Source organism: Struthio camelus, chromosome 1 (genome assembly GCF_040807025.1).
Source record: "Struthio camelus isolate bStrCam1 chromosome 1, bStrCam1.hap1, whole genome shotgun sequence".
Taxonomy (NCBI): Eukaryota; Metazoa; Chordata; class Aves; order Struthioniformes; family Struthionidae; genus Struthio; species Struthio camelus.
In genome coordinates, this window is record NC_090942.1 from 59,020,129 (window position 1) to 59,038,120 (window position 17,992).

The following is a 17,992-nucleotide window of genomic DNA, read 5'->3' on the forward strand; positions in this document are numbered from 1 at the left end:
TATGGGAAAAAAGAAGTGGCATGTCAGAGCCAGAAAAACTGCTGACTGTGAAGAAATAGGTCAATGTAAAATTCAGACCAGGTGTGAGGCCCAGGAAGGTCTCTTCCCTCCTCTGACAGGGCTGAAGTGTTGAGAGACAGCTCTTCTCCATACAACACTTACATATGGGCACTTACCTCTGAAGCGCATGACAAGTCACAATTTGAGCTCTCCCAGCTGTTGCTGCACTCACAGCAGGCCTTGGACCAAAACAGGTCCAGACCTCTGCCTGCTCTTTGTCCATGGGACAGCAGGATAGAGACTGCAAGAGCATTGCACATGCAGAAAAACAAGAAATCACCCTCTGACATGCCGTGGAGTCAGAGCTGGCATCTACGCACACTTGCCACACTTTAAAACAGGTTTCTGTGAGACTGAAAGTCCTGAACTCACTAGCAAAGGAGGAGCTAAGTCCTTCTCACATTCCCATTAACTCAGACTGGTCTGACATCCTGCTGTCAGAAAAAAATGTCACTTAAAAATGTATGAGGTGAAAAGTAGGATTTGCCTGAACTTTCTGGGTAAGGTCCATTGCTCTAGGTCTATTTAACCTGACAGAGAAAGGCACACATGGAAATTGCCCTCCCTTCCTCTCAAGTTCCTCATTCTTGCATTTGTTGTTATTTGTGGTCATGCTATAGGTTCATTGCTGTTATTGGAGAGGACAAGCACTCTAATGAACCTCCAGTGGAAAGTGGGAGATATCCCAGCCTTGAAGGCATTGTGTGAAGGGGTGACAGAAATCCAGAATGGATACTGACAGGCAGCTGTAGGTGGGATCACAAATAACCTGTGATCTTCAGCAAGAGTTAGTGACAAACATTCCCCACTTGCTTTCCATAGTCAGGGCCAACATATTTAGAGAAGAAGCTAGAACCTTACTTGGGAGGGAGAGAAGGAAGGAGAAAAGAGCCTTATTAGTGCAAATTGTGATTTCAAACCACCACACTCATGCAGTCAGATAAGCCATATCTGCCCTGACCTTCAGCACACCGAAGGTCTGTCCATGAAGTTTATCAGAAGCCTGTCTCTTGGTCACAACTTGCCAAGAGTCTGCACCTCATAAACTCAGTCTCTGTCTTGAGGTTTCGAGCCACAGCAGAAGAGAATTCACTGTCCTGCAGCTCCAACTCAACGCCCCAATTATTGCACTGGAGCTGGGCATAGCACACTACCTCCAATCCTGCCATCATTGTTTTCTGCAAAAGTATGTTTCAGCAATGTTGCAGCGGATGTCAAGCAGATACGCCAACCTAGGGTGCTTCCTTGAAAGCCCTGAACTTGCCTGCCTCAAGGATAGGTTATATATATAGGCAACTCAATCAGGACTTTTTTATACATGTGTCTGTGGGCAGGCCAAACTTTGCAAACAACAAAATGGATGGCTCTGTACACTGCAGAAGTACTCTCAGTCACTCCAACAGAGACCAATGAAAAGCCCCTACCGATTTCTCTAATCCATACTTGCTTAATCTCTTAACTCCCTGATGCTTCCTTCTTCCCCCAGCTTTTCCTGCCTCACTTTTGGTGTTTCTGACTATCCTATTTTGGGACTTTGCCTACTAATTCAGTTCAATGATGACCTCCACTACTCACATTCTCCTAGTTCTGGTAGCCTCATTTTTAGCAGTGCTTGGTGACATGTAAATGCTTTCAGTTAATTCAGCCAGAGAACTCTGAATAGGAAGCACACTATTACAAAACTACGTAATTTTATTTCATGTAATAATGAAACATATGCAAGAGATGTTTTTCATGAGGGAAAGTAGACAGGATCATATGACTAAATTAAGCCTAGACCATTTCCCATTCTTTCAAAAATGCAGGATAAATATGTCTCACTGGTCTGTTTGGTTTGTTCCCTGATACATTTCAGGTCCTTGGTGCCAGATTCATTCATAAGGCAGGCAAACAAATTTGCTTCCAGGTTTCCTTCTGGAGCAAACCAGACAGTTCCTCTCCAGAGGAAACCTGGACCCAGATGACACAGTCGGTTTCCTTGAGCATCCCAGACAGACAGTATGGATGTGTATTGAACCTAGGTGGGTACCAACATTATCTCAGTGGGCAAAGAGCCTAGAAATGTCCTTAAGTACATGATACATCTTCTGTGGCCCTGGCATGAAAATATCCTTGGGGAGGCTGCAACACAACTCTTTCATTATTTGAAAAAGAAAAAGAAAAAGAAAAAGAAAAAGAAAAAGAAAAAGAAAAAGAAAAAGAAAAGAAAGAAAGGGAGAGGTAAAGAGAGAGAGAGAAAGAGAAACAGAGAGAGGGAGAGAAATGTCTCCTATGATTCCGGAACTGCTGGAACAGGGAGAGGAAGAGGTAGAAGATATCTGGAGAATAGGGCTTCTGGCACAGGGCTTTAGAGCCAGTAATTGCTACTGCTGCTGCACAACCTTTCCAGCTGTGCTAACCTCACACTGTCCTTCCCTGTGGCCTTAGGCTGGGGCTGTGCAAGCTGGAGGTGGGAGTGTCTGTAGGGACATCTAGGCTGGACCAGCAGTTCCCATCTCATCAAGCATGGACAGATTAGGCAGATTGTTGCCTGCTGCCGGCTGCAACTTCTGGCTGCTGCCATAAGCCATCTCTGCTCCCAGGGCAGTTCCCTGACTGTACACAGGGATTTAAATTGGAGCTGGAAAGATCTGTTGTTCTGGGAGTCATAAAGGGAAATACTGAGCCAACAGGGTAGGTGCACTTTTTTATTCATTGTTATCGGCCTCAAATAATTAGGTAAATAAAAAGGAAATATAAATATTTCTACTAATTTCAAGAGGATAAATCCTGGGAAAGAAAGAGAGCAACAAAGCCAAAGCCAAAATTTCTCTGGGCTGAACATATCAACTGTATTCTGACAACTATCCTCAGAGAAACAAAGCACAGCTTCATACAAATTCAGTAGCTCCTCTGGGAGGTTCAGGCTGCCATGCAAGGTAAAACAGCATGAGAATGAAGGCAATAACACAGTTTTGCGTATAACAATTAGAATAAAATAATCCTTGTCCAGTGTGAGGAGTAACATGGAGTCTGATTGCTAAAGCAAGAGCTCAGGATGAGAATGTGCAGGCAGTGAATAAAGCTACTAGTGCAGAGTAGTAGAAATAGCCTATTGCCAGGTGCTTTTACTAATTCAAGGAATTGAAGTCAAATTTTTTTAAGGCTAGAAAGATAGGGATTATAAAAGGCCATAGGGAAAAAAAACTGTTATAAAGATTATAGGATGGTCACTTAGAGTCTGATAGATCTGAACTAAGAGCCAAAGATGTTTTTTGTTGGGCTCAGATGTGCAGCAAGCTTGAAGCTTTGTGTCTTTGCCAAAAAGGAGAAGTCAATCAAAAGAGCCCATTTGGGTGGTTTACACGCAAGTTAGAGTTAACACGTATAATCTCTAGTTCCCGTTACCTCCCCACTACAGTAGGCAGTTGGAAAACGCTGTTGAACTAATTGAGCACCTAGTGAGAAAGGATGCAGTTAGTTACTGATAGGTATTTATCAGCATTAAATAATAGAATGGTACCAGCAAGGTGGGGGTTGTCACATGCTGAGAACAAACTGTCTGTAAGAATGGAAACTGATATCAGAGTCACTGGTGATTTGCAGAAATTTAGAGAAAAAGACAAAGCCAAGTCAAAAAAAAAATTCAGTATGTTTTAGGATTCTAGGAGCAACTTCTCAAGCGAGGAAAGTGCAAGTGTGAATCAGCCATCACAGTGGCCTTGATGGCCAAAGGGCTGTGCCGTCGTCTTCTGCTTACCCAGGCACATCATGGAGAAGAGCTGGAGGAGGTGAACCTCCATCAGTGCTCCAGACAGGAAGATGACAGAGGGCCAACGCCTTTGCCCAAAAAAGGGCAAGACTGAGAGCAGCTGTGCTCTGAAGATGGATGAGCATCCATGACACAATGTATTAGGACCACCTGTCCCCTGGCTGCAGTAGGGCTGGTCTCCAGAAAAGCAAGGTAAGTCCAAGGTTAATTAAATATCATTTGCAAGCCAAGTTATGTTTTGCCAAGAAGCTGAAATTGTGTATGATGTAAATGTAGGTAGTTTGTTGTTACTATATTTCAAGGGGATTGGAGGGGATGCAGAAAGAACAGGAACTTCATTTTTCTGGGCTTTGATTGAGAGTGAAAATTCAGGTTTGAGAAGCCCCTAGTACAGGCATATTAGAAATAAGACTCTGAGCGAAGCAGCTCCACAACTTGTCTAACAGGGGCTGTAGGACATCATGGCCTGAGTTGCATAGCACCCATTTTAGTTATGATCTCAGTCTCAAATTCAAAGCCAGACTTTTCAAATGAGCATGGCAGTTGGTGAAAAACCAGCACAGTGAGGGGAAAGGGTGGCAGCGAAAGGGAGGGGTGGGAGTTTTGGAGAAGAGAAGAAGCAAAGCAAGAACTAAAAGCAGGAGGCAGGTGGCAGGAAGCTGAGCGAATAGGGAAGTGGAAAGTCACAAAAAGGGGAATAGAGCCAGAGGGGACAGTTTGCAGCCCAGTCTGGCTGAAGTGCAATACTGTCTTCCCTGGTGGAGGCCCAGTACACACAGAAAAAGTCTCAGGGCCTCACAGAATTGCCTGAGGAGTAGCTCACATAAAGTAGCTTCCATCAGGGCCCAGGGTAATAAAACTACCTGCTGCGGTCATGCCCTGTGCAAAGAAATGAGCCTCATGTGTCCCTCAGGGAAGGATTCCCCTGATTCTTCTTCTGTGCTGAAGAACAAGCCTACTGCTCTGCTCCTGCCCTCTTGTGCTGGGCTGTAATGTGCGAACATCTTTTCTGAAAGACCCCCCCCCCCCCAGCTTTTTCCTCTCCTCTCTGAGGGAGCAGAACACCATGGAAAAAGGGGGAGCAATGGGGTGACTCAAATTCTTCTCTGCTGTGGATCTGCATGGTGCATCTGGCATGCATCTCCTCTCTTGCTTACTCTTCCACATGGGTGCTGCGCAAACCCATGACTTGTGGGTCACAGTGCCTCGGAGATGACCTAGCCAGGGGCCCTGGAAATTTCTCAGAGTAGGACTGTCTCACTGAGCAATTCTTTCAGCTATTAGCATCTTCCTCAAACTCAGCAAAGGGAACAAGAAACCCCAGATGAATGCCTTCCTTCTCTCAGCTCCGCTGCACATGCAGAAGGGAACCCATGTCAAGAGCACCTCTTGGTGGTGTGAGAGCAGATCAAAGCAGCAACAGAGCTGTATGCACTTGTTATGGATTACCAGCCTGCAGTTTCCTTCCTTCAACATGCACAACTGAGAGATGTAAAAGGAGCAGGTACCGCTTGTTTTCAGAGCTTCTGCCCAGCTCTCCCTAATTTTGAACTGATTGAGCTGGCAGCTTTGCTGTTACAGTGTGTGTTATTTGAATGTAATTTTCCATTTTTTAGTAATTTAAGTATGATGGAAAGAAACCCCTTGCACAAAAGGCTTCATTTAGAACCCTACCATCCCTTTGCAGAGACACTGGCAGAGGAGAGATGTTTATAAATTCATAGCACAGACCTCTGACTTGTAAGAGAACTGACTATCAGTAGTAGTAGGAGGCATTTATCTTCCAAAGGTAATTTGTCCAGGAGGAGGATGGAGACACTGCTTCTAGCCAAGAGTTTCACAGCTTATTGTTGCCATAGATGACTGTTGAGTCTTATAAATGGGTCTCACCTGGACACATGTCTCAAGCAGTCACTCCTCCATGACCATTTTAACTCATTCTCATTTAACTTCTCCACTTGTTCCCACACTGCCGATCCCACTGGCCCACACGTGAGACTACAAGGACAGAAACACACGCTTGAAGTCAGTAGGTCAGTGGTCCTTGTTCTGTCCTGACGCCAGGCCCTACCGTGCCACTGGCCAGTTTTCTGTCCAGTCTCCCTTAGCCTAAATCTCATTCCTTGTCTCCTTTGTCCATAATCCTTACTCTGCCCCAAATAACACTCATTGAACTGTGAGGGTGACAGAGCATTGGAACAGGTTGCCCAGAGAGGTGGTGGAGTCTCCTTCGCTGGAGATATTCAAAACCCTTCTGGATGTGATCCTGGGCAATATGCTCTAGGTGACCCTGCTTGAACAGGGAGGTTGGACTAGATGATCTCCAGAGGTCCCTTCCAACCTAAACGATTCTGTGATTCTGTAATTCTCTAGCTCTCTCTAGCGCTTCTCTCTCCAGTTCCCTCTGTCGCACCCCAGGTGTCTGCTCTCTATTCTGCTCACCTTACTTCTCCTAAGCACTATCCTACCTAGGGTCTATCAGAAACTTTCAGATAAAAGATCTGGTGGAAACAGAAACATTCTTCCAGAGAAGCTGATTCCTAATACAGTTCCAAAAATGTGCAGGAAAGGATTAGTTTCCTGCTTGCCTGTCCCTGGCTGCCTGGCCAAGTTCCAGGGAAATAGTGCTCCCTCATTCCCTAAGGACTGCACCAGCCCCAGCCCTCAGGACCTTCAGGATCCCCGGGTCCTCAACAGTTACCTAGGTGTCAGCCACAGAGAGCTCCCAGTGTATCCAGTTTCCCAGGGAATAAATTCCTATCAGATGTCCCAAAGCTTTCTAGCTGAGATGTGGGGACTTGGAGAGCTAGAGCTCTCCAGATATTTTGGATAGATGTACTGCTGTCAAAGCTCAGAATTTCTCATGGATAACTCTGCTCTTGTGCTAACAAACTGCCCATGAGTTGCACTTCACAGGTTTCTGGTTTTGCAGTACAGCTACAATCCTCTTCCTATGGCCTGCAGAGACACCTTGACACTTGCTGGGCGAGGGTCTGGGGGAAAGGTATAACACATTCTACCAGCAGTGCTTGGTTTGAGGATTCCTGGTCTGATTCAGACTGGAAGTGTTTTTCTATCCACCAGTAACATTCTCTAGAATCAGATACACTTGCCTTCTATTCTGACTAGGCCCCTATCTCCTGTCACACTGTACTTCTGCACCTGCCTGCCCTTTACAGCTCCTACTGCTACTCTTCTTATAGCAACCTCTCTCCTTCTCCCTCCTGTCCTCCTCTGACCCCTGTTACCTGCATTTCCACAGCCCTTTCCTCCTCATGTTTGCAGAGGAGTCAGTGAGTTTCCTTCTCCTCCCTTCATGACCACCAACAGAGGGAACACCTAGTACAGCCGGTAGCTTTGCATTTCTGAAATAGCTGTAAGACTTGGAAAGGATCCAGTATCAAATGTTTCTGGGTTGCGGCCAACACTGAGTGATGGATTGGAGAGCTCTTCTCCCAAGTAGGTCAGTCCATAACAACTTCCCACAGCTGCAGAAGCACAAAGGTCACCAATCTTTGGAGAAACACTTTCTCTCAAAGCTCCTTGCCTTTAAGAATACCCTAGATAAAAACCTACTGTTCTTGGTCTCATTGACCACCTGACAAAGCCTAGAATTCTAATTAACCCTGTGTCCCTACATCTATTCTCCTCTGAAATGCATCTCCTGCCTGTCTGCCCATCAGTTCAGGCTGGAGCACAGCAGACATGCATACACATACGTTTTCCCAGGTGTGGCATTGCAAGGTAGGAGAAGGGAGAAAGAGCAGACAGACCCTTATTTTCAGGAGGGATGAGGAAGAGAAGGAAGGAGTCGAACCTCCTAGGATCTTGCTGCTACTTGTCTCTTCTCCTTAAAGCAATTCCTCCATTCTCTTTGCTGTCTAGCTCTAAAACTATTTTTTCCTCTGAGGAAGAGATGGAAGAGGTATAGCAGCAGCTATATGGGAGAAACTGGGAGTTTGTAGGGACTCCTTTCCATCCCCAGTCTTGGCTCTTACAGCAGTGGCAGGGGGATAAAAAAATTCATTACCTCCTTTGATGTGTTTGCACCACTTCATGGTGAACACATAGGTACCTGTGTTACTTCTTTGCACCAGCAATCTGAGCAAGTGGAGACGTGCAGCAGAACCTTATCTCCATAGGAGGGGAGGGATAGAGCAGCCGTGGAGTAGCTGCTGCTTCCCACAGTTTGCTTAAGTCCCTTGTTCAGCCTTCACAGAAAACATTGCTCCTTGTAACATTTCACCATTGGCTCTCAGGGACACCAGGAAGGCCTGAAAAATCGTTGTTGCACCATGTTGCACCTCTTGCTGCCACCTCAGATCTGCCTGTTTACACCTGCTCCAAAGGTTGGATGACAAAGAGCACTAGGGGATATCCATCTCTCCAGTTTCTCATTCCTCTCCAACCTTGGTTCAGCTCCCATGTAAAAGCAGTTTGGTGCCCCCAACTGTTCATTGGGATGGGTTGGAGAGCGAGGCAAGACACGCGGGGAGAAAAAAATTACAGAAGTAATCTTCCAAACCACAGTCATGCACGCCCCGCCTGCAACTAACGGCCTGGGTTGCAGAGCTGTGGTGGGAGGGGAGGAGGGACCAGAGGGTGATTGAGTAAAGTTCCTTCTTCCTCTTCCTCCCTCCCTGCAACCTGCCGCTTACTTCAGCTCAAGGTTTGATACTCAAATTTGCCTGTGTCTCCCTGCTGTTTGCCTTGGCCTGACTCTCCTTTGCCCCAGGTGCTGTCCTCAGCCACGGGTCCAGAGACATGCAAGCTATCAAATGTGTCGTGGTGGGAGATGGGTATGTACCCCGTTCTTTTTCTGTGGATGTGGGTAGGGAGGGATGGTGACAAGGGGCAAAAAAGTAGGTCGCTGCTTGGTGAAATTTCCCTAGCATTGCTTCTGACCTTTTGCAAACTGTGTTCCCTTTCTTGCTCTCTCTTCCTGTATCAAGGCAAGGAACCCGCCTCTCTGAGAGGGCTGGGGGAGGGAGAAGTAGAGGGCATTATGAAGGGCATCTGTAAAAGAGGCATAGAAAGTAGAACGATCATTTAGAGGCCTGGCAGATCTGTCCAGCACGCAGGGGATAGTATTATTGCTGCCAGATTCAGCCTGTAGGCAGGAATCAGGTTTAAAACCTGGGAGGTGCATGCACTCTATTGCAAGTGCATGGCCACTTGAAAGCCATCTGCTCACAGGGGCTGACTGAGGCAGGACATGACACTATGGTTCTGATGAGATATCCTCCAGTATCTATGTTCAGCTCTTCTCAACACATTATTGCTGCATTAGGGTGTGGGGGTGACTGTCTGGCAAGGGGTTTCTGTGGGCACAAGGAGGAGGAGCTGTTTCCACTGAGATGGGCACAGGTATATATCACTTTGGGCATGGGAGGTAATGCAACCTTGCCTTTGCAGCACTGCAGTGTCTCTGCCCGTGTCCCATGACTGCTGGAAATGGGGCAGTCTAGCTGTTGATAAGTACTGCCAAGGGGACTGGGCCTCTGCTCTCCCTGCCCTGTGGGATTAGCGGATGAGGGGAGCAGAGGAGAGTCCACAAGTTGGGTGGGATATTTGGCATGGAGCAGGTTAATTTATTTCACAGGTAGGAGCTGGCAGGGCTGTTATCTGGGGCAGCTATCTAGTAGCAGATGAAGAGACATTTGCAATGTCTTCACAGTGACTTCCCCCTTCCGGAGAGGAAGAAGTCTACAAATATAGTAATATAACTTAGACATATTCTCAGGGGCTGCGGCAAGTGGTTGGGGGAGGGGAGGAGGCAGGACAAGGAAGGAGAGTGAGCCCCAAATAAACATTGTTACCTCTTAGAAAAGTCCCTTGCAGGTTGGAAACTAGAGCTGGATTACTAGATCCACAGGACTTTCTCCCACTGCCCTGTTAACCCCACAGTTTCCCCCTCACACATTGCACCAACTCTATAACTGTTTGGGCTCCATAACTTGCTCTTGCTTCATCCCCCCTTTATCTCCTTTGGCCTCCCTCCCAACCTTACCAGACCTTTCTTTGGCTCATCTTCAGTAATCAGAAGACCTTCTGCCATCGCTCCACTAAGCCCCCCATGCTCCCCTACAGCACTTCTGGCCCTGTATCCCTCTCCATCGCACATCACTTGTGTTAGTACACACCCTGAGCTCAACCCCAAGAACTTGCAGGTGTCCAGAGCACTAACCCCACCTCATTCCTCAATAATTTTGCTGTAACCCTCACTGCTTCACTGACCCTTTGTGCTCCTCTCAGTTCTTTGGCACTAATTCAGAACCATACTCCCTTCCCATGAATAACGCCCTCCCCTCACCATAAATCTCCTGAGCCCTTCCTCATAGAGCTTCAGGAAGCATGCAGCCCCCCACAGCTTTCCCTCAATATCTCTATGATGAGAGTGAAGCAGGAAAGCTAGGGAAAGAGAGCAGACTCAGAGAGGGGGATCAGAGAAAGGGAGGGGACAGGATGAAGAACCTAGTGTCAGAGCACGCTGAAGAGCACTATTTCCTCCTCAGCTGCTTGACAGTGCAGTAACTGAGGCAGGTGCCTCATGGCCAGGGTGAAGATGCCAGCTGAGCATGCCGGGGGCCTGCCAAAAGACTTTGCAGGTACCGCTGGGATGTTCTGAGCATGGCTCCATGGCAAGTCCAAGTGCTCCCAGCAGTGGCAGTCCAGCTTCTCACTTTTCTCAGGAGAGGCCTCTCCCTGGTCCTGCAGTTGTGGTCAAAGGCTGAGGAGGCAGGTTGCTCTTGTGCTCTTGCCATCTTCACTTTGGAGATTCCATAGGGAATCTGAAGCACAGTCAGACTTTTCCAGGCCGCAAAGACCTGAGAGATGACTGCGGAGTATATTGCAAAAGGATTCTCCTTTCTACACTTGTCCTGGCTGATCTACCTTCTCCCAGTTTCTCTCCCATTTCTTCTTTCCTTCACCGTAGGTTTTCCTGTATCCAGGACACAGCTGTCCCCTTGGCAGTCTGACTGTGTCCTTCCCAGCTGCCACACACCAATGTTCTCATCCAGTCTGGGCTGGGCTGCTACCCTGGCTCTTTGTGCTCTACCCTGCTGTAGCATGCAGGTGGTGGAGGCTGAAGAGAGAAGAAGCATCAGCTACTCGCTCAGAAACACCAAAAGCAGCCTCAGTCAGCCACGAGGAGAAGCACCTTGCTGGCTGCTTACAGCTCTCTCTGTGGGTGACACTGCAGCTTGCACCAGCTCTTGGGTCATACAGACAGATCAGACTGGCAGTTGTTGTGGCAAGTCAGCAAGAAGTGATCTCAGCCCCCGGCCACAGCACCTGCAGGACTAGGCACGAGTGTCTGTGTTCAGAGGCCATAACCACCTGGGAAGCTTTGTTCTGACACTCTTGTACAAGATTGATACACATATCCTGGCTGAGTGTACAGCACTGTGCACATAGTGGAAAATGGGCTCTCACCTCCACCTCAGAGTAGACGCATTTCAGTTGAGTGATCTCTGTACCAGCCTGTCAAAACAAGCCTTCGTGCTGAAAGACAACAGTTCTGGGTGACATCCTGTCTTTTCTCCTGCTGGTTGTCTAACCTGTGGTTATGCACACTCTAAATATGTCTCTGCTTACACTGGTCTCCACTGGTATCACTAGCTTTGAGGTGTGGAAGGATTCCCCCAGCTGCATTTCATGCTAGCAAGACTGCTTGCACCACAGTGACTCTTTTTTTTTTCCTTTATCTTCCAGAGCTGTGGGGAAAACCTGTCTCCTTATCAGCTATACCACCAATGCCTTCCCAGGAGAATACATCCCCACTGTGTGAGTGATACATAAACAGGGCCTGGGGTGGGTGGGAGGCAAGCGGGGTACTAAGGGGGCCAGAAAACTCCTGTTCTGCACTCTGAAGGCAGGGTCAATCTCCATGCCAGCAGAGGAAGGGCTGCCAAACTAGCAAAGGTGCATCTGTACTTCTGATCTATCATTCACCTTTCACCAGCTTTATAAAGCGCTGGTATAAATGTGACATTTGGGAGACATTAAGGGTCTTGCTGCCTGCTAAGTTTACAGGCAGTAGAAGGGGTCCGGCTAGGCAGAACAACTAGGAATCAGACTATAAAGATAGTGGACTGTAATCAGACTATAAAGCAAGATTCAGCTAAAGGCTAGAGTAGAAGCCCTATGTAACCCAGCAGACACATGTGTGAGGCTGGGACAGATCTGCAGCCTACTGGAACAGGGAGCAAGTTTAGGGTTGCCTTGGGCTGAGTCTAAAGGAATTGTCTCTCCAAGAGGTACAAGAAAAGCTCAGAGCATCACTTTTTTTCCAGACCATTTGCAACACGTTTGAAGCAGCAAGAACCCATCTCTTTTCACAAGTTGGTTTGCGTCAGGGTACCACCCCTTCCTGGCATGTAGCCATGAAGCGGCCATGCTTTTTGCGTGCTGCACACCATTTCTCTTCATGACCGAGACTTGTGTCTGGAGGCAGGAAAGGGAGGCCCTTTTGTTCTCCTGGGCAGCATGGCTTCCCTAACAAAGAGGGCAGAATATGCCCTGAGTACATTCACAAGGTCTTTGCATTGGTTCCTTCCTATCACTGGTTTCCCTTGCCTTAGTTTGAAAGCTTAGAAAAAAAATATACCAAATGGGACAGGAAAGAAAAGTTACTAGAAGCCCTGGGGAGGAAGAACACCTCAGTTGATTTAATAGCTGTTTTTCCAATATGTCTTGCTCTGAAGCATGCAATTTTGACTACCATTCTCAAATATTTCATGTCGTGTTTTCACAAAGGGAAAAGAGGGGAAATCTTGGCATATTGGCCTCAATTCCTGCAGGGGGGTTGAGGAGTGCAGAGCTCTAGGGGAGCTACAGAGACAGTGTGTAACTTTTAAGAAAAAAGTTGGTTTCTAGAGCACAAGAGAAAGGGCAGAGGCTTGATTAGAGCAGGAACAGTCATGGAAAGGGTGTTGATGAGACATGTGGAAAAAAGAAAGAGTTTAAGGATCTGCACGTGAGATGGAGAAGGTGGAGCTGCAGCCAGGCACCTGTCTAGAACAGCGGGGTGATGGGAAGGTGATGCTGCATGAACAGTTTTTGAGCTAAAGGATCACAGGAAAACAGCATCAGCCGGGTGAGCTGAGAGGGTGAATCACTACCCTTTGATCTGAGGTGCACCTAATGGGATTGCTCAGCCCACCCTACAGTGCCACCGTACAGTTCCTTTTCCCCCTGTTTGAGCCACCGTCTGTGTCTCTTCATTTCAGGTTCGATAACTATTCCGCCAACGTGATGGTTGACAGCAAGCCTGTAAATCTGGGGCTATGGGATACAGCTGGACAAGAGGATTATGACCGGTTGAGGCCCCTCTCTTACCCACAGACGGTGGGTCACACTCTCTGCCCCTCCTCCCTTGTGCTTCCCTCAGATGCCTCCTTTCCCTGCTGCAGAACCAGCATTTGCCATTCAGTGGTGACAGGACTGTTCCTTTCTCTCTCTGCCCTTTTCTGAGGATAATTCTGTTAATATACAAGTATCTGAAAACTCCAGAGGTAAAAGGGATTTTGGAGCCTTTATCTAAACTTCATTACTGGTACCACCTAGCAAGAAAACTGAGATCCTCAAAGGTATTTATGTGCCCAGCTGGCATTGATTTCAGTGGGGGACAGATGCCTCATGGAGTCTGGGTAAAAACAAATCTCCTCTTATAAAGTTAGAGTGGCCTAGGGGATGTAGGAGCTGACACAGGAGCTTTTCATGTTTCTGTGAACCTTATTTGGGAGCCTGAACTGTTCTGGCTCTTGCCTTGTAAAAGCGATGTACTGTGTAGATACTTGTATTTGATCCGCTGATGCCTCAGTTAAGCCCAAGCCTCTAACAGAACAAGTGGATGTTCCTCCTCAGACAGAGTTCACCAGTTGGTCACCGAGTTGGTTTCAGGGCTTCAAGGTCACCTTTTCGTGAGGATGTTGTTCCAAGCAGTTTCCCAGCAAGCTCAAAAAGGCCCTTCTGCCTCAGGCTTTTGTCTGAAGGTTGCCATTGCAAACAAAAGGGCTAGGAGTTGAGAGCAGTATTTTTTTCAGCTAGTTTCAGTCACCTAAAAGTTGGTCACCTGCTGTAAGTTACTTGCCTAGGGTCCTTCTACAATCAGGGCAGACAGGCATATTTCTCAATCACATGCTTATACCCACCCTTGGACAAGTGCCAAGGATAGGTGAGGGGGAACTGTGCTCTGAGGTATTCATCTCTGGTGAACGTGGAAGTATGGAAATGGGTAAGTTGGACCTGACACACTTGTTCTAGATAGTGAAAGTTGGCTGAAATAAATATCATCTTGAAGAGCTGGTTTTGTTTTGTTTTGTTTTGAATGGAAGTCTAAATTCTGCTGTGCGCAAGAGAAGTGCTTATGTGGGGTCCTTAGACTTCACCTCATTTCTATCTTGCATATGTACTTTTTGGGTTGAACCTAGCCTTGTATCAAGAGCAGGCAAAATTATTCTGGCCTGATAGCTCTGTGGTGATCTGTGAGAAATGAAAAGGACACTGTCAGACCATTTCCTGTGAGGATGAGCGTGCCTACCACAAAAACCCCATCCTCAGAGCTAACAGTTTGGCTCTTCTGATAGTGGTGGCTATGGTTACCATGAGTCAGGGGAGCAAATATCCTTCTTTCTTCTAGAGGCAAGTAGTAGCAGTCAGGACTGTGTTGGTTGTGAGGGACAGCTTTTCCCAGCATGGCCCTTCCTGCTGCGGAGGGAGGATGCTGCCTGCCCTGTTCTGGGCTCCTCTCCCTGCCTCCTGTCATGCAATCCCATGGTCTCACCCTAACTCCATACTGCGATTGTGTGCCTACAGGATGTGTTCCTGATCTGCTTCTCCCTTGTCAGCCCGGCATCTTATGAGAACGTCCGTGCTAAGGTGAGACAAAGCATCCTGGTCAAAGAGGGGCTGTGGAGGGTGAGGGGGAGCTTGATGCTAGTCTTACAAAGACAGCAATTGAGGGTGAAGACTGCTAATGATCTGTCTAGACCCAGCGAAGTAGTATCTTTTTTGCGTCAGAAGGAACTACAATATCTGCCTCCTACGGATTTCTTTTCTGGCTCATCTCAAAGGAGATGGCCAACTGTATTAAAGGGCTAGTGTTCATCTTGCTAGGATACTTCAAGGTGAACCATAGGCTTATATTTTGAGGGCATCTTTCAGCTAAGCCAATCACAGCACAGCTCTTACTTTCAGGACAAATCTATAGGATATGAGAAGCAGGTACACAGCCTTTAGCTAGGAAGTGAGGGAAGAATGAAGAGTTGGAGGGAGAGGAAAACAACATAGTGTTTCCTTCCTGCAACGTTTGGTTCCTCCTTGGGTTTGGGGGAGCCGTGAAGGATAGAGTGCAACTTGAGCTCTTGCTTAATAGACAGTGTTCAGCTGTGGCTCTCCCTTCCCCACTCACCACTCCACTACTCTGGTATTTTAGTTCCTGAGTAATCAAATTCATGCTTTGAGCTCCAACTCAGGGATTTTGCCTCTGTGGACCCTGTAACAGGGGCTGGTCTTGGCCAGGCTACAGTACCCAACGCTGGATGAAAGGGCAGTGTGGAAGGAAATGGTGTTAGCCACTTATTGCTAGTTTTTCAGGGGTGCTTCTTTGTTTCCCTAAAGCATGTCCATTTGTGTTACTTCCTCTTACATCTTTGTCTTTTTGCTCTCTTGCTAGTGGTTCCCTGAGGTGCGGCATCACTGCCCCAGCACTCCCATCATCCTGGTGGGCACAAAGCTGGATCTTCGTGATGACAAGGACACCATTGAGAAGCTGAAGGAAAAGAAGCTATCCCCCATTACATATCCTCAGGGCCTTGCCCTGGCCAAGGAAATCGGTATGTGCTTGGGGGTAACATCTTGGACCTACTGAAAAGAGAGGTAATGGCTTCCCCTCAGCCTAATGAGGCCTCCTTGGAGGCATCTCACAGTGGTCAAAGACCATGGACAGTTTCTCTGAGGGAGACTGGTAGACTCATTAAGGGTTGTGGAACAAAATGCACTTCAGGAAGCTCAGAAAGGATATCTAGTCATGAGGGAACCTCAGCACCCAATGTCTCTTTCCTTCCCATCCTCCCCGCCCCCAACATATATACACTCTCACATTCCCCTCCCCTTTTTCTCTGCTGCCTCTATCTGGGCCAATATTTTGCTATGAAAGCCACAGCTGCTGTGCAGGCAGGGGCCTCTCCTCCACCACCCGGAAACAGGCAGAAGAATGAGTTTTCTAACCTCTCTCAGGAAGAGTTGCAACTGCGGCTTCCTGTTCCTGCCTCTTGTAACTGGGTTTATACATGCAGCCCCAAGTACGTGTCTCGCCCTAGCATTCACCTCTGGGCATCAGCTCCCTCTCGTGCTTGGTGACATGCACAAATCCCCCTGCCAGGTCAAGACTGCTTGAGTGAGTGAAGTGTGTTCTGGGCATGCTTACTGGATTTTAGCACCCGAATTGGGCTTATTCAATACAGGTAAGAGCTAGGTGCCTTGCTCTCCAGCGCAGGGCCTCTGAGAACACAGGGGTTCAAAGTCCCAAAATGGAGGGGGCCACGTTATTCGAGATGCTACCAGATGTCCTTGAGGAGAGATGGTCTGAATGACGCTCAAAGCTTGAGAATAAGACCTGTCAAGAAGAGACTCACTTGGTGTTTAGGGGATGTGTATGTGCCTCAGGATCCTTCTGTAAAATGGGTACTGGGAGGGGAGTGTGTTGGAACTGTGAGGTGATGGGAACCAGAAGAGTATCAGTGATACAGACATGTGCGTCTCTCTGCTTGACGTTGATTTGTTGTATTCCTCTTGCATGGTTCTCTTCTGATTGAGGATCCTTCACTACAAACTCCTGGATACCCACCCTGTCCACCCTCAATTCCCTTCCTCCTCATCACAGCACCTGCCTTCCTCCCAACAGATTCTGTGAAATACCTTGAGTGCTCGGCATTGACACAACGTGGCCTCAAGACAGTGTTTGACGAGGCCATCCGAGCAGTGCTCTGTCCGCAGCCCACCCGGCCAAAGAAACGAATATGCAGCCTCCTCTAGGAGGGTAAGTGAGAAAGGGATCCTTGGGCAGGATACTGCCAGTCCTTCCCTGCTCCTGGACCCAGACGGTCAGGACTGCTGTGTTCCTATGGCCTGCTGTGCCTGGTGGGATGGGACATCCTGAGAAAGAGAGAGAGGCAGCAGCTCTGTGCAGGGAGAGAACTGGAGATGGTATGATGGAGCACACAGCCCCCTATCCGCTTGCCCCTCCTTACTGCCTGCTCATGTGCAGGTTTGCCCCCATCTCCTGGTGTGCGGAGGTGCACGATTTTCCACTTCTGCCCTCACGAAGGGCTGTCTGTCACCTTCTGCCACAGAGGGAACAGCTTCCAAGCTGCCCTGGGGATGACCTGCTGTGAGGTCTGTGAAGCCGCAGCCTTTGTCCATAGGAAAAAAAGAATTAACAAAAAAGCTCTTGCTTATTTATGGGAAACTGACCAGACAGCCCTTGCTCTTCTCAGTCCCTGCTCACCTCAAGGGGTCTCTTGTATTGCTGTTTGTCAGCAGACAGCTGCTGCCCCCCAAGGACTTCTTTACTTCTCATATTATCCCCTCCTATTCTTCCTTTTCAACTCAATGCAGCAGAGGAAGCAGAGGGACTTTGGGACAAGAGGCAAAGCTGTTCAGAACCTGAGGAGAGAAAAGAGAGGGAGTTTTCTAACTAGGATCCAGGCCCTTTCATCCTTCTCCCACCACCAGGAAGGGGGAGGGAGAGCAGAAAAATGGCTGAGCTGGTTTCATGAGGCCTGTCGTTGTTTTGGCTACAGATCCCGGCCCTGTCCAGATGCCAGGCTCTGCACGACATGCAGGAGAGTGATGGCTGGAGGATCCCGGAGCTCAGTACCTTGTGGTGGTCACTGTGCTTTTTACTTCTGCTGGCTTGAAAGACTGTTGTGGGTCTACAGCAACGGTTTGTCCATTTGCACAACTTTCCCACACTCACCCCACCCCAGCCACCCCTCCCCTCCCTCACAGATCCCTAGATTACATTACAGCGAACAAGACCCAATAAATGGACTGTACATTCCTGCCATGTCTGTGTTGTTGCAGCTCAAGGACACAGCCATGACTCACTGAGCAACAGGACAGCTGGAGAGTCCAAGGCACCTCCTAGGTGTACCCTCCTTTGACAGTGACATC

At 48.0% G+C, this 17,992-nt stretch overlaps 1 protein-coding gene across 2 annotated transcripts; it reads left to right on the forward strand.

Annotated features, from left to right (window-relative positions):
- The first annotated feature begins 8,396 nt into the window (after window positions 1–8,396).
- On the forward strand, window positions 8,397–17,885 carry RAC2 (Rac family small GTPase 2). 2 transcript variants are annotated; one of them, XM_068943119.1, is made up of 8 exons: window positions 8,397–8,480; window positions 8,547–8,610; window positions 11,528–11,599; window positions 13,045–13,162; window positions 14,633–14,695; window positions 15,492–15,651; window positions 16,722–16,856; window positions 17,620–17,885. In XM_068943119.1, exons 2-7 carry the CDS (start codon window positions 8,576–8,578, stop codon window positions 16,850–16,852), a joined length of 579 nt encoding a protein of 192 aa, XP_068799220.1. In that variant the 5' UTR covers window positions 8,397–8,480; window positions 8,547–8,575; the 3' UTR covers window positions 16,853–16,856; window positions 17,620–17,885. The 2 variants fall into 2 exon arrangements, with proteins under 2 accessions (XP_068799220.1, XP_009682604.1); XM_009684309.2 differs by having other exon boundaries at window positions 8,404–8,610.
- Window positions 17,886–17,992: the final 107 nt, after the last annotated feature.

Excerpts from the sequence above, each read along its gene's own strand:
- RAC2 (XM_068943119.1), top strand. The coding sequence starts at position 8,576 with ATGCAAGCTATCAAATGTGTCGTGGTGGGAGATGG. Across the intron at positions 11,600-13,044 it reads GGAGAATACATCCCCACTGT|GTTCGATAACTATTCCGCCA; the intron begins GTGAGTGATACA and ends TCTTCATTTCAG. Across the intron at positions 13,163-14,632 it reads CCCTCTCTTACCCACAGACG|GATGTGTTCCTGATCTGCTT; the intron begins GTGGGTCACACT and ends GTGTGCCTACAG.